The sequence below is a fragment of the Strigops habroptila genome, chromosome 8 (assembly GCF_004027225.2).
Source record: "Strigops habroptila isolate Jane chromosome 8, bStrHab1.2.pri, whole genome shotgun sequence".
In the NCBI taxonomy this organism is placed as follows: Eukaryota; Metazoa; Chordata; class Aves; order Psittaciformes; family Psittacidae; genus Strigops; species Strigops habroptila.
The window spans coordinates 40,437,278-40,450,149 of NC_044284.2; the positions used below are offsets into that span (position 1 = coordinate 40,437,278).

Consider the following 12,872-nt stretch of genomic DNA (forward strand, 5'->3'; position numbering starts at 1 on the left):
ACCCCACCATCCCCAGCCAATGGCTCCTCACCCGCTGGGTCTGGTTGTTGGTGACCAGCTCGTAGATGGGGGCTGCTTTGGTGACCTCCAGCAGGATGGGCTCGGCCGGCACGTCGGGACTGGAAGTGACATGGCAGAGTGGGCAGGAGGAGGGGCAGCGCCCGCGGCTCTGGCACTCCATCCGCACACCGGCTGCCATGCGCTTGGTGCCTGACTCAGAGAGGCTGGCGATGTACTCGGGGAAGGTGAGCACCTTGGGGTCCTGCTCACGCTCCTCCGACTCGTCCGAGGGGGAGTTTCCTGGGGAAGGAGGAAAAGAGGGGCAGCAGGGTGGGCTCCAAGCCACCAATAAGAGATGCAAGGGGGCTAGTGCCCTGCCTTCCACCCAAGAGAGAAGCAGTGCTGCCCAGAGACCCTCCTGTATTCTTAAGAGCTCCCCATTTGCTCTGTAGGGATGAAATGCTCACTGGTCTTCACAAGAGGAATCAGGACTGAAAGTCCACTCTGGACTCTACCACCAGGTTCTTTTGTCTCCCTGTGCCTCAGTTTCCCCAGCCCAAGCTCTTTGCCTGGCACTGGAAAGAACCACCCTTGCAGCAGGTCCCCATGAGAAGGAGCCTCCTTCATGTAGCTGGAGATTAATGAAGGATCTGCCTGGGCACCTTCACCCCATACTGCAAAAGACCTCCTGACCCAACAGCTGCTTTCTTCACTCAACTTACTCAGTTCACAAGGACTCCATCAAAGCTGATGTGACAGACCAGAAGATGAGATCAGAGAGGATGAGTGTCAGTCCAGGGTGCACACAAAGGATGTTGACTCAGTGTCTCCATCCCCCCTCAAATGTGTGCAACCAGCAGCACCAAAGATCTCAAAATGAGCAGGGAAGACTTGCCAGTGCCTCTAAATGCCCAGGAAGCTCCTGAGATGGCTAGAAAGCCACTGAGCCCCTCTCCAGCCCCTCTACCCCTCCTGCACTCAGTCCCTATGCAGGGGAAGGGACACTGGAAGCAGTTCCCTTTCAGGAGATGGCTCTAGCCTGGCTCCTATCTCTTTGCACTGTCATGGGGCATGATGGAGGTAGGCAAAGTTGCAGTTGGGCAAGGAAATAGGTTCTTTCTCTAAGAAGCCCTTAGGCTTAGCTTACAAAGCATCATCATGAAGTGAAAGAAAACAGTGAGACGAAGGACCACAGACCTCCAGCCTGTGATGAGACTGAAGGCTCATCTACCTTCTGCCCCATGTGCATGGAGGAATATTTACAGGTCCTACCCTGCCAACCCTGCAACCCAACAGGCTCAGAACAAAGATTTGCATCAGGGAAGCATGCATGGTCGATGCTTTTCACAACTCCACGCAGAGGTGCCTAATGGTGGGTGCCACTATGTCCCCACCACACAGGGCAGTGAGCCAGACCTTGCATTTGGTAGACTTTTCTCTAGCACTCCCAGAGCAGGAAATATTTTGACACAAGGGGAAAAGTCAAGAAAGTAGAATCTGCCCATCACTGCTATGCCCTGGCGAGTCTTGCTGTGTGGGGAACAGTGCTTTTCACCCAAAATGTTCCTGGGTCTACACTGAAGAAAGGCCCAAAGGGACTACTAATGATGGTCAGTGAGGTCAGAGGAAGCTGAAGGATGCCCAGGCAAAGGCTCCCGCCTGGGACAGGTTCAGGGTATCAGCAGTGGTGGTTTGGTTTAGGCTGGCTGCTGCGGGGAGCTGCCAGAGAGCACATCCATGGCTCAATAGGAAGATCTTCCTATTTCAAGGGCTTACTGAGAAGTGGGCCAGCGCTAGCCTATCCTCAAGACTCCCGCAAAGAAAACAAGGCTGTTGAACAAAGCCTGGGGTACAAGAGCATTACTCTGCTCCCCCAGCAAGCTGGAAATAGATCAATTTGGGCTGGCTGTGAATTGCAACTTAGCAGGCACTAAGAGAAAGCAGAGTAGCCAGGGAATGATTTGTCTCTTGCAATTTCTCAATCGATATCCAGCTCCTGACGTTTGCAAACAAAGAGCAAAGGAGAGAAAGTGGCAGGTGCCAGAGTGAAAACGAAATGTGATATTGTGGGTGGAAAGAGACTGCCAGACCTGAAAAGCCTCCAAGCAGGAAAATCAAAGAGGAGGAAATTGCAGGAGAAAAAAAAGCACTTGCAATCAAAAGATGCTACATCTGGAGACAGCCCACAGCAAAACAGCAATGGGTCTGTACTCTCACAGGTGGCCTTGGGAAGATGTCCAGGCTGCAGGAGGTCTGAGCCCGCAGGATCCAGACTCAGGCTCAGAAAAAAGCCTTCCCCACACAGGAGCCCTGGAGAGAAAACAAACGTCTCTGTGGCCAGGGCATAGCAAGAGCAGCACTGTGAGCTGGTGCCAATACTGAGAATTATGGAGCTTCATGATGGAAACGATGCAGCAGTCATGGTGCCTGTGAGCTCCATGTGAGCTGCCTGCACCTGGGAGCTCCTGGGCAGGGGTCAGCAAACCAAGGTCACCTAACAAGCAGAATCTCCACTCAGCATCCCCCCTGTCCGGGCTTGGGAGCTGGCTCCTGTTTGCTGCACAAACCTTGGTGATGCAACCCAACATCCCCAGCACAGGCAGCAAAATGCCTGCAGGCAGCTTTGCAAAGGCCAGCACAAGAGATGCTGTGGTCCTGGTAACAGCTGGCAGCAGGCACACATTAGGCTACCTCTGCTCTTGGAAAATTTGCATCCAAACCAGCCATCACCTCCCTGCAAAACCCCTGCCCCCAGGGATCCTTCACACCTCACTTTGGCGAGGGCACCAGAGGAGGTGCAACAGTGCCAGATGCCCTCTGCACCATGGGGAACCTTCCACTTCATAACTGGTTTCCAGACACTAGAAGCATATTGCTGATAGCCTTGGAGACAAAAACATTTTCAAGAGAAAAAAGTCTTCCACTTGCCATGGGATGCAAGTGGAAGAGAGCAGATATGGCAGAGACAAAAGGAAGTAAGTAACAGGATTAAAGACAAATAACAGTTAAGTCCAGAATCAGGCAGGATGGCTTGCTGGGATTAGTGCATTCATCTTCCATCTCCCTGGGGATGTGGTATTTATCTTCCTTTCTGGCCCAGACTAACGCCTGCTGCAGCACATAGGAGTTCTTTGGCCAGCTTCAAAAGGTGCAAATAAGAAAAAGAGATGGGGTACAGCTCTGACATGGAATAGGCACTTTCCCTGCTATGCTGCTTCTTCCCATGGGGTGGCTGTACAGACCCTTCCTGGGGACAGGCAGAGCTCTTACCTTTGCTGATGTCCTCGTACTCCAGCCAAAGCTGCCGCTGGACCTGCCTGTTGGGATACCAGATGGAGCAGGACTCCTCAAAGCCATACACTGCTTCCTGGATGTAGTGGTTGCCAAACTGGTCCAGCAGTGCCATGAAATCTCCACGGGAGGTAGCCCCGTCCAGTGAGTGGAGTGCATTGCTGAAGGCTGGGGAGGAGATGGGAGGAGATGCTCAGATGCCAGTGGACCCCAAGCCATTGCCACTTCCCTGCACACTTGCAATAGGGCCCGCCACCTGCCAGAAGAAGACTCGCCACCCCTTCTTCCCTTCTTCCCCCTGGCCCCATACACTTACACTGGGAGATGGTCATCTGGTTGAGCCGGACATGGTACATGACAGACTGCACCTTCCAGTGCTGCAAGAGGGGGTACCCAGACACCTCACTGAAGTTCACCATCCCTGCCAGAGAAAAGAAACAGGGGCTCAGAGCCACTGCCCAGGGATGACTTACTATGGGGATGGCTGCAGCCCCTTGTGCCATGCCTGGGGCAATGGCAGCCAGCAGGGTGGAAAGAAGCTGGGCAAAAGGACTGCACACACACCACATCCCCCTGGGGACATGGTGAGGCATTCAGAGCAGAAGGTCAGCTGCTCCCTGGCAATTAAAACCATGGCTTTGAAGGAAAGCACGTGGGCTCATTTCATCCTGTGATCCGGGGCTCTGTGTTGGAAGATAATGGGCCTCCTCCTGTATCCCCTGCCAGTTCCTTTCCAGCATCCGCTCCCAAGTCATGCCCAGGTGTGCTAATTATTTCACTAATGAGAGTTACCCTTTTTAATGAGCTGTCTGCAGGCCTAGGAACAGTCACCGTCACGCCATGTGTGCCCAAGTGCGGCCAACCAAGAGGCCGTAGGTCCCCTTTGTCCAGGACCGAGCCGAACGGGAGACACACATACAGGGAAAATTGCACACCTGCCAATGCTCATGCTCCCTCAGGACATTATGGCAACGTTGGGGCTGAGCAGGTCCTGGAGTTTCTCCTTCTTGAGGCAAAGACATCCCATTCTCCAGTCATTTAACTATGCGTTATGGGAGCCAGAAATTCATGGAGACTAGGGCTGGGCAGCCACTGCCCAGGGAACAAGCCAAGGCACACAGCAGCTCAGCTTCCATGATCAGAGGAACAGAGGCCACCGAGCCTTGGCCAAAGTCCCAGAAATCAAATTCAAGAGTGCTCATGGCTCTGATTTTGGTGACCGGAACATCCCTTGTGTGCTAAGCAGGATGCTTGGACACAGCCACCTCCTCCCTCGCAGCTTCACTGCTGTACAGCCATCACGGCTCGCCTCCACTCGATAGCAAAGCAGCAAACTCTGCTGCTAAACAGCCTCACAGTAGGAGTTCAGGAGGATAACGGGCATCCCCCACTCCATAACAACAAATGAAGGCAGAGAGTAAGGAGGATAAGATCTTTTGCCTTCTAGTGCCTCTCCCTTCGGTGCTGGCTGCTACCAACAGAGCTTCAAAGCCTTGTTTTTCCCTGCAAAGTCTTTATGCAAAACCAGCCCTTCCTTACTCAGCAGCTCTGCCTCTTGTGTATTCACAGCAATATTCAGACCTGCTCGCTGACAAGCAGAGAAGATTTTACTAATTTTCCCTTTTTTTCTTTTTTTCTTTTTTTTAAATCAGCCACAAAGAGCCAGCAGAGCAGTGGGAAATTAATCGGATAATTTACTGGCTTTTGCCTCCTTGACATAATTGCCAGAGGAGTCCCAGTCCCACAACCCTGCTGTGATGCTGAGGCTGCAGTGGTAGTGCCTTCCTTAAAACCGTATAATCATGTCAAAGGCAGAAGAGCCCAATCGGGAGGCAGGTGTCCTCCAGCACTTCCAGGCAGGACTGAGTATCCCCATGGCTGCAGGAGTGACCCACCGGACACAGCTCTCTTGGGGCATCTCAGCCCTGCTGGGACCCACTGGCACCCTCCTCCTTGCCTGCATCTGCCTGCACCCTACATTGCCATGCTCCCTGTCGGGGCAACCAGCACCCATTGGGCCCTGCTCCCCAAATCCCTCCTAGAACCTCTGTCAAATGAAGTGAATTCACAAGGTCTTGTATGAGACCACCCTGCAGACACCTTCCAAAATAACCTTACTGTCCACATCTCTCTTTTAGTAGCTGCCCAGTGTCCTTGGCCATTTCAGCCAACGGCAAGAAACGCCAAGGAAACAAAGGCTAATCAGAGGTGCTGGCAACTTGGTGGAAGAAGGGTAATTCCTTTAAGGTTGTGTACAAATCCATGATATTCCTGTTGCTCATGGCCCACAGTGCTCTGGCAGGACAAACCAAAACATTCTGGTTTGGTTGTGGCAGGTTTTGAATTCTTCATTACACTGGCAAAGGGTTCCTGATTTGGAAATACCTTTGGAAAGATATTTGGAAAACTTGTTTGCCTTGAATTAAAAAAAAAAAAACCAAAAACCTTTTTTGCAAATACGGCAAATATCCAATGGACACTTGAGCTTTTACACCACACCATGAATTTGCAGCCTCTTCCTCTCCTTCATTTTTAATGCTTTCCTCTTACCACTGCTGCTGCTGCAGGTAAGCATGGGATGCTAAAGCCAGACTAGATATATCCCACGGTAGATATATCCCTGAGAGGGTTAGGTGCTGAAGTCATCCACACCAGCTGCTGCCCTGCTGGGAGAGGCATAGGTCCAGCCAGACACACTCACCAGTGAGGAACTCAGGGTCGGGCGTGGGGTCAGAGAGCTCCTCTTGGCACTGGTTCTCCAGAGGCACTGTGGCCACCACCAGCCCATCTGGCAGCTGCTGCTCCAGGCCACGGGCAAAGTTGTTCTGCCTGGAAGTTAATTGCAGAGAGGAGGACAGGGCTGGAAAACAGGGGAACTGCCTGGGATCATCCCCACCAGCCAGTGACCAATCCCATAAAGCCACCCAGCACCGAGCCTTTCCTTTGGACACAGGTTACAAAGATGTCTACTCTGATGGAAAGCTTCAGATGTGCCCTGCCCACCAGCCCCTCTATCTCCTGCAAAGCTTGGCCAGACACAGATGGACCAGGCAGTCTGCTAAGGTCCAGCCCCACGCTGCTTCCCATGCCTTCTTCATGGAAAGGATGGTGAGGTCTGACCCTGCTGGGGTCACCTCCCCACGTCCCCAGCTCACCTGAATGTCCCTTTGAGCACCTGTCCTGGAGCCACCTCCTTGGAGTGGTTGTTGTAGCCATAGAAGATCTCCCCGAATAGCGTCTGGTTCATGGGCAGCTCGCGGGGCTCACCGCAGTCCCCCACCTCGGGGCACGACTCCGAGATGAGCTGGCATGACCTTCCATCTGTGCCCAGCTTGTAGTCCTCAATGCACCTGAAAAGCCAGCATGGGGTCCACCATCAGCTGCAGTCCCCACCGGTGGGGACTGAGGCCACCAGGCCACCGCAGCAGGGACATCTGGAACAGAGGAGACCCTCCCTCTCAACCCTACGAGCTCTGGGTGGCAGCATCAAGGTATAGCAGCACCTCAGGAGTGTCCCCATGGCTGGGGCGGTGATGGGTCACTCACCCGCAGAACATGAGGATGTTGTAGAGCAGGGGGTCATCAGGCAGGGGGACCATCTGCTGCAGGCACAGCTGCTCACAGCCCCCGTTGAAGCCATCTGAGCAGTCCACGCCAACGTGACGGTCATAGCAGCCTGTGCCATCCTTCATGGGGCTCAGTCCCGTTGGGCACTGGCAGGGATGGGGGAAGCGAGAGGTGAAGCCTCTGAGCAAGAAGTCTGGCCCAGCGGCTGAGGCAGAGGGGAGGGCTCCAGCACTGCTCTCCATTGGAAATTGCAGCCCGAGAGGTGCTCAGGGGCTGCAGAACGGGTGGCTGCAACACTGCCCACCACTGCAGATATTCCTCCTGCACTGAAGCTTCTTTGCAGCCCTGGGGAGTGCAGACACTGGAGTGGGAGCCACCCAAGCTGCTCCATACCAAAGTAACGTGCTGGCATCAACCCTGCTTACTAGCACCCATCTCTAGTGAACACCAAAGCAATGCTGCCCTTTCCAAGCCCACCCTCTGCCCCACTCTCAGCCTCCCCCTCAATGTCCAGCTCTGGTGGCATCACAGCAGGATTCCCCAGCCCCACAAACCCTTCCATTTTGGGGCACACACTTTCCCTGCAGAGCAAAGCAGCTGTGCTGCTCTGGGGACAGGGGACATGTGTGAGTGATGTGTGACCTCCCAGAGAGCCAGCAAGCAGATGAGCTCCCACTCCTTCATGCACGTGTGCAGCAAGGTCAGGGATGGAGGAGATGCCAGCCCAAAAACATCTCTTCCTGCTGCAAAACCCCAAAATACCCATCCTGAAGCAATGGGAACGGAGGAAGGATGCAGCCCTTCCCTTTCCACCCTCCCCTCCGTGTTCACACCAAAGGGGATCTGCAGGTCCCCAGGGGACCACTCACCACACAGCCTGTCGAGTCCAGCTTGCGATCTGAGATGCAGCGGAAGTTCTTGCTGCAACCCCCATTGTCCCGGGAGCAGTCACGGACGGGGCCAAAGGAGTCAAGGAGGACCTCCAGGCTGTCGAAGGAGGAGGAGGTCATCAGCTCTTCCCTGTGAGGAGGAGGAGGAGGAGGAGGGGGAGTGTCACTGCTCCAACGAGATGTTGCGAAAGCATGCACAACCGCGGCTGCCACATGGGTTTTTCCGGAGCTCAGGTCCCTCTCGAGCTGAGAGCGAACAGAACAGCAGCCAAGCTTTTAGAGGGAGGCAGGAGCTACTGAGATAATGAGAGCTACCTCTGAAGGCTCAGCTTTGCAGGCACTAAATGGGGCAGGTTAAAGGATGTACTAATCTGCACCTGCAAAATGTGGGGCGGGGATCCCAGCTCTCATCAACCCCCACGTGCTTTGGGTTGCTCCTCTCACTCAGAGGACACACCGCCAGTTTATTTGCTTGAAATGCATCCTAATTAGACACCATCTCTCCACCATTGCACCTACCTGACCTCCACTGCGTCCTCCATCACCGTCATGTCAGTCTTGCACTTGGCGGAGGGGTTGATGGCCAGCTCAGCTGGTGGGATGACAAAGCTCTTGCTCAGGGGCAGCCACATGCCTTCCCCCAGGGTGTAGGTGAACCTGACAGGGAAAGCAGTAAAGGCTGGCATGGAGTGAAACGCCAAGCCCAGAGGGCTGCCTCTACCCAAATGCAAGTCCTGGAAGCTCCACCCTGCCCTACAGGAATGTCAGCCCAAGCAAAGACAGATGGGCTGTGTCAAACACACAGGGGTGTGGCTCCTCTGAATGCACCCAAATGACCCCTCAAAAGCACATCTAACTCAGGTAATTAAAAAAAAAAAAAAAAAAAGCACTTCCCTTTTTGCTAGAAGTCCTCCTTCAGAGCCTAAACCTCCTTCTCATTAGGAATGGAGAAGAGGAACTGGCTGCTGTGCATCCAGCATCCCACATGGCAGCCATAATAGGACCTTCCCAGCCATGCTTGCATGTCCCCAGGAGGTGGCACAGGACAGCTGTGCACAGCCCTACCAGCTGGAGTACCAGCCTGCTTGTATGCCCTCAGTCATATCTTTGAGCCCCAAAATGTTCTGACCACGTTGCCTTTACCGCTTACCTAAAAATCTTGTCGGATGGCTGCTCACCCAGCACCAAGTCAAAGCCACGCTGGAAGATGGTGTATGGCCAAGGCCTAGAAGAAAAACCCAGGAGCATCACACTGGCATCGCCCCTGCTGCCACTCGCAGCCCAAAACACTTCCCCTGCTCAACTCCTAGCTCATGTGCAGAGGGGTCCTGAGATGAGATGGCTCAAACCAAGCCAGGACAAGGTGATAAAATAGCCCCACCTCCAAGATGTTAATTCTGGGATTCCTACAACACCGGATCCTAACCCCAGCCCCAATCTGCCAACGGGTCGGTGGTGTACCACACTCTTTATTTTGGGATACAGTGCACTCCAGTTGCCCCCGCATCCATAAGCATTACACTTCTGCATGCTCAGGTACCACCTGCCCAGCCCTCGTTTAGGGATTGGTGTCACAGCCATTGAATTGCAAAAGGAACTAAAACACAGCTGAACTCTCTCTCTCTGTGAGGCTTTTGCAAGGGAGCATCTGTGAGGTCTGGGGCCACAGCTTCACCACCTGCCTTATTCCCCTTGGATTTCACTGTTTCAGGAGGGGAACTGAGGAAGCCTCAGCCCCTGTGGGACTTTGAAAACGGGTCTGGAAGACAAGCCGGAAGCTTGGAGCCAAGGAGGATAGCCCCATCTCCTCCATCCCTGCTGCCCTAGGTAGTACAGGGTAATGTGCAATCATGATTCAGTGGCTGGTGCCTTTTGGTGGGATACCCACGACCACACCACCTTGTGATCTGCATCCGCAGAAGCACAGCCCCACTGGCAGAGCATCACTTGCAGAGCAAGGCTGACAAGGCATAGCAAGGGGAGGCACAGGGACCCAACTGCAGTGGGTTTTGAATCAGACAACACAAATGCTGCTCCCAAAAGCTAAAGCTCCAAACTCTCTTTGCAAGAGCTCAGATCTGGTGAGGGAAAGATTTTCCATCCCGTTGCATCACTGCTGTTAAAATTCAGGGCGAGAGTATCAGGTGCCGCTGACAAGCCTGAGGATTTTCTCCAGAGGCAATTACAGCTCTTCTGCACAAGCACTTTAATTTCTAATCTGAAGTTATTTCAGCAAGGACAAAAAAAAAAATAATAAAAATCCTGATTGCAGGATTACAGTGCACCGTCTCATTTCCTTGCTAGGGTACAATGCCATTTTCCCGTCCGGGAGGCTGGGAGCGGGGGATTACATTCAGCCCGCAGATCCGATTGCCCTGAATGAGGTCAGCTTCAGCCAGAAAGTGATGTGCTCCTTGCGTCTCGACGACACCTTGAATGCCACACGCCTCCGCCTTCCAGTGCTCCCGCAGATGGGTTTTATTCTTGCTTCTTAGGAGCACGCCGGGCAAGGAACAAAAGCAGAGGCAAGGTATTGTTCCACATTGACTTGGGTGGAAAAGCAGTTATGAAGAGCTGCTCTTGGCTTGCAGCAGAGCTCAACACCGGGCAGGCACTGCAGAGGCGTGGTGGCTGCCAGACTTCTGCCGGGTGGCACATCTGGCAGCCCATGGATGGGACACCAATACATCTGGGACACACAGTAGGTGGGCTTGGACCTGCCTGGGAGATGGAAATCAGTGCCCAGGCCGTCTTGCATCCACCCAGGGTGCAATTTCCATCTGTGGCTAAAATTCATGTAATGATGGGTTTGAGCTGGAGAATAGGTTTCCATGCTGCAGCAAGAGACCATGTGGCAGCTTCCCAGCCTTCCAAACTTTGCCTCTACTTGCGGTCAAAAAAGGCCCATTAAAAGGAATGTTCAGCCTCTAACTATGCGCCTACATGGCAAGGGACAATCATTGCTGTAGGCACCACTGAGCCTGCAAGGACATGGTACCTTCTTGAGGGTAAGCCCGGAAATGGTCTCCATGCAAGACCTCCATCTCAAGAAGAGGCACTCGTCTATCCTCGTCTCTGAGGAAGCTCTCCAGGAGCTCAGCACTGACACTGCCACCCACACTCCCTTGCTGACTCGTGCCTCCTGCTTCAGAGGATGGGGCGAGATCTCGTCCTCCAGGGACACCTCACGTTCTCCATCACTGCCTTTTGTCCCCTGTGCCCCTGTCACTCTCTCACCCCCTCCTTCCTCTCTCGTGCACACACGTGTGCTCAAACAGCTGACTCGCTCCCTGTGTTTTGTGATCACTGAAGGCACATCACTGCTCTGGTTTTTGTTGCTTTTGGCAGGTATTTTGGTTGCATGGCCCTCACAGCTCAAAGGAAAGCAGGACTCATCAGAAGCAGCTCTGTGCCTGGTCAGGTTGGATTAAATGGGCCAGAAATTACAGCTCTCAGCTCCCTGCAAGCCTTGGCGCTCAGGTAGGCATCTGAAACAACAAAACAGGGAATCACCAGGGCAGCTGAGAAAGAACAAACTCCCCACACTCAGTCAGCTAGTTCCCATGGCCAAAGGGCTACCGGTGCATCCCCGGGATAATCTTCAGGCCTCTGATTTTTCCAGCTGGACCATCAGCTATGCTTTGCTCCAGATTTGGGCTTGAGTGGAAGCTCCTAAAATACCACCAAACCTGGTGCTGCTGGTGATGCTCCTGCCCACCTCAACAAGACCCTGTTCGAATTGCAGCCCGAAGAGGATGAGGCAAGACTGACTTCCAGCATCGAGAACTGTGCTCCTGCCTCTCTTTGCTCCCTGCAAAGCTCTAAATAACAGGGATGGGATGAGGAATGAAAGCCCACTGCCTGCAGGATGTGACCACACTGAGCTAACCTGAAGCAGCTGGTTTCAGGGGAGCTGGCAGGGAGGTCAGAGTGGCTGCAGGACAGGGTCTTTGCAGAAGACCCTGAGAAATCGCCACATGTGAGCGTGGCTGAAATACCAGAGGAGGAGAAGGTTGTTGGCTGTTACTGCACTGAAATATGTGACTTCATGTCTGGTTCCCCGACTCCCTGTGCTCCTGGGGGTTTCCACAAAGCAAGCAGGATGAGGATGGCTGTGCCAAACCCCATCATGGCATCAAAACACCAGCTCCAAGTGTATGCTGGCAGGAAGTGGTGCACATAATGACGCTCACCACATCCCTTCACTGGCAGCTCAGTGGGTTCAAGCCCAGGGTGAAAGGACAAGAAGCATCCCTGCAGCACTGGCACCCCTCCTGTGGCCCCAGGACTCACTCCCCACGATGATCAAAGTGGGGACCCATGAAGAGCCAACACTACCTTGATAGGGGACAAGAAGACAGCAGATAGCACCGAGCTGCTGACTTCTCCCACTGGTGATGCCCATCCCTGCTCCTCTCTGACTTTGCTTTTCTTTGCAACAGCTTTGCTCAGGCTTCAGCTGCCAGTGCCTCTCCCCTTCCCACCTCCCCACCCCCTGCCATCCCTTCCAAGCAGCTCTTTATTAAAAATGCTAATGCTGGCACTTTCTCCCTGGGCTGCCCGTAAATCTGCAAGGAGAATGGGGTGGGAGGAGGAGGCGGATGGGTGGTGTGGTGAAAGGATCTGAAAGAAAGAGAAGCTTTTTATCTGGATGTCCTTCAAGCTCGCAAAGCCAAGGCACACAGCAGGGGATGGAGAGAGGCAGAGGGAAAAAAGCAGAAAAAAAGGGGTGGGAAAAATGAGAATAATGGGAAAAAAAAGACTTTATGCAGAGAAAGTGCTTTCCTTGTCACTTCGGCGCTTCCCTGGCTCCTCTGCGGGGTGGGGAGCGGGTGGTTCATGGGCATGGGACAGGAGGAGCAGGTGCACAGCCGGGGAGGGGGATAACTGCATGCAGAAGAGAAGAGGCACCATGGGGAGGGAAGGTAGGTGCACAGGGCACAGGCTGTCATGCTAATTCAGGTCCTGTGTGGGGAAAAATGGCTGCAAGGCTGCAGGGTGGAGAAAGGGGTAACTTGTCTGCATGGGAGGAAGGCTGGGGTGGACACCACTTGCCAGCTGCTAGAAGAGGAAGAGAGTAGCCAGCCAAACGTGTTCACTAAATTGCCTTAAATTGACCTAAAC

At 53.6% G+C, this 12,872-nt stretch overlaps 1 protein-coding gene across 5 annotated transcripts in view; it reads right to left on the reverse strand.

The window, feature by feature from the left end:
* ASTN1 (astrotactin 1) overlaps window positions 1-12,872 on the reverse strand; it is a 56,366-nt gene that overhangs the window by 11,045 nt on the left and 32,449 nt on the right. For all 5 annotated transcript variants that reach the window (XR_003992606.1, XM_030494587.1, XM_030494586.1 and 2 more), the window contains exons 9-17: window positions 8,899-8,973; window positions 8,268-8,405; window positions 7,728-7,878; window positions 6,838-7,004; window positions 6,447-6,641; window positions 5,993-6,120; window positions 3,608-3,712; window positions 3,271-3,459; window positions 32-300 (exon numbers count right to left, since the gene is read on the reverse strand). Coding sequence is in view for 4 of the 5 variants with exons in the window: in XM_030494587.1 (XP_030350447.1) it covers window positions 32-300; window positions 3,271-3,459; window positions 3,608-3,712; window positions 5,993-6,120; window positions 6,447-6,641; window positions 6,838-7,004; window positions 7,728-7,878; window positions 8,268-8,405; window positions 8,899-8,973 (1,417 nt within the window). In the remaining variant the exon portion in view is untranslated. The remainder of the gene's footprint in view (window positions 1-31; window positions 301-3,270; window positions 3,460-3,607; window positions 3,713-5,992; window positions 6,121-6,446; window positions 6,642-6,837; window positions 7,005-7,727; window positions 7,879-8,267; window positions 8,406-8,898; window positions 8,974-12,872) is intronic.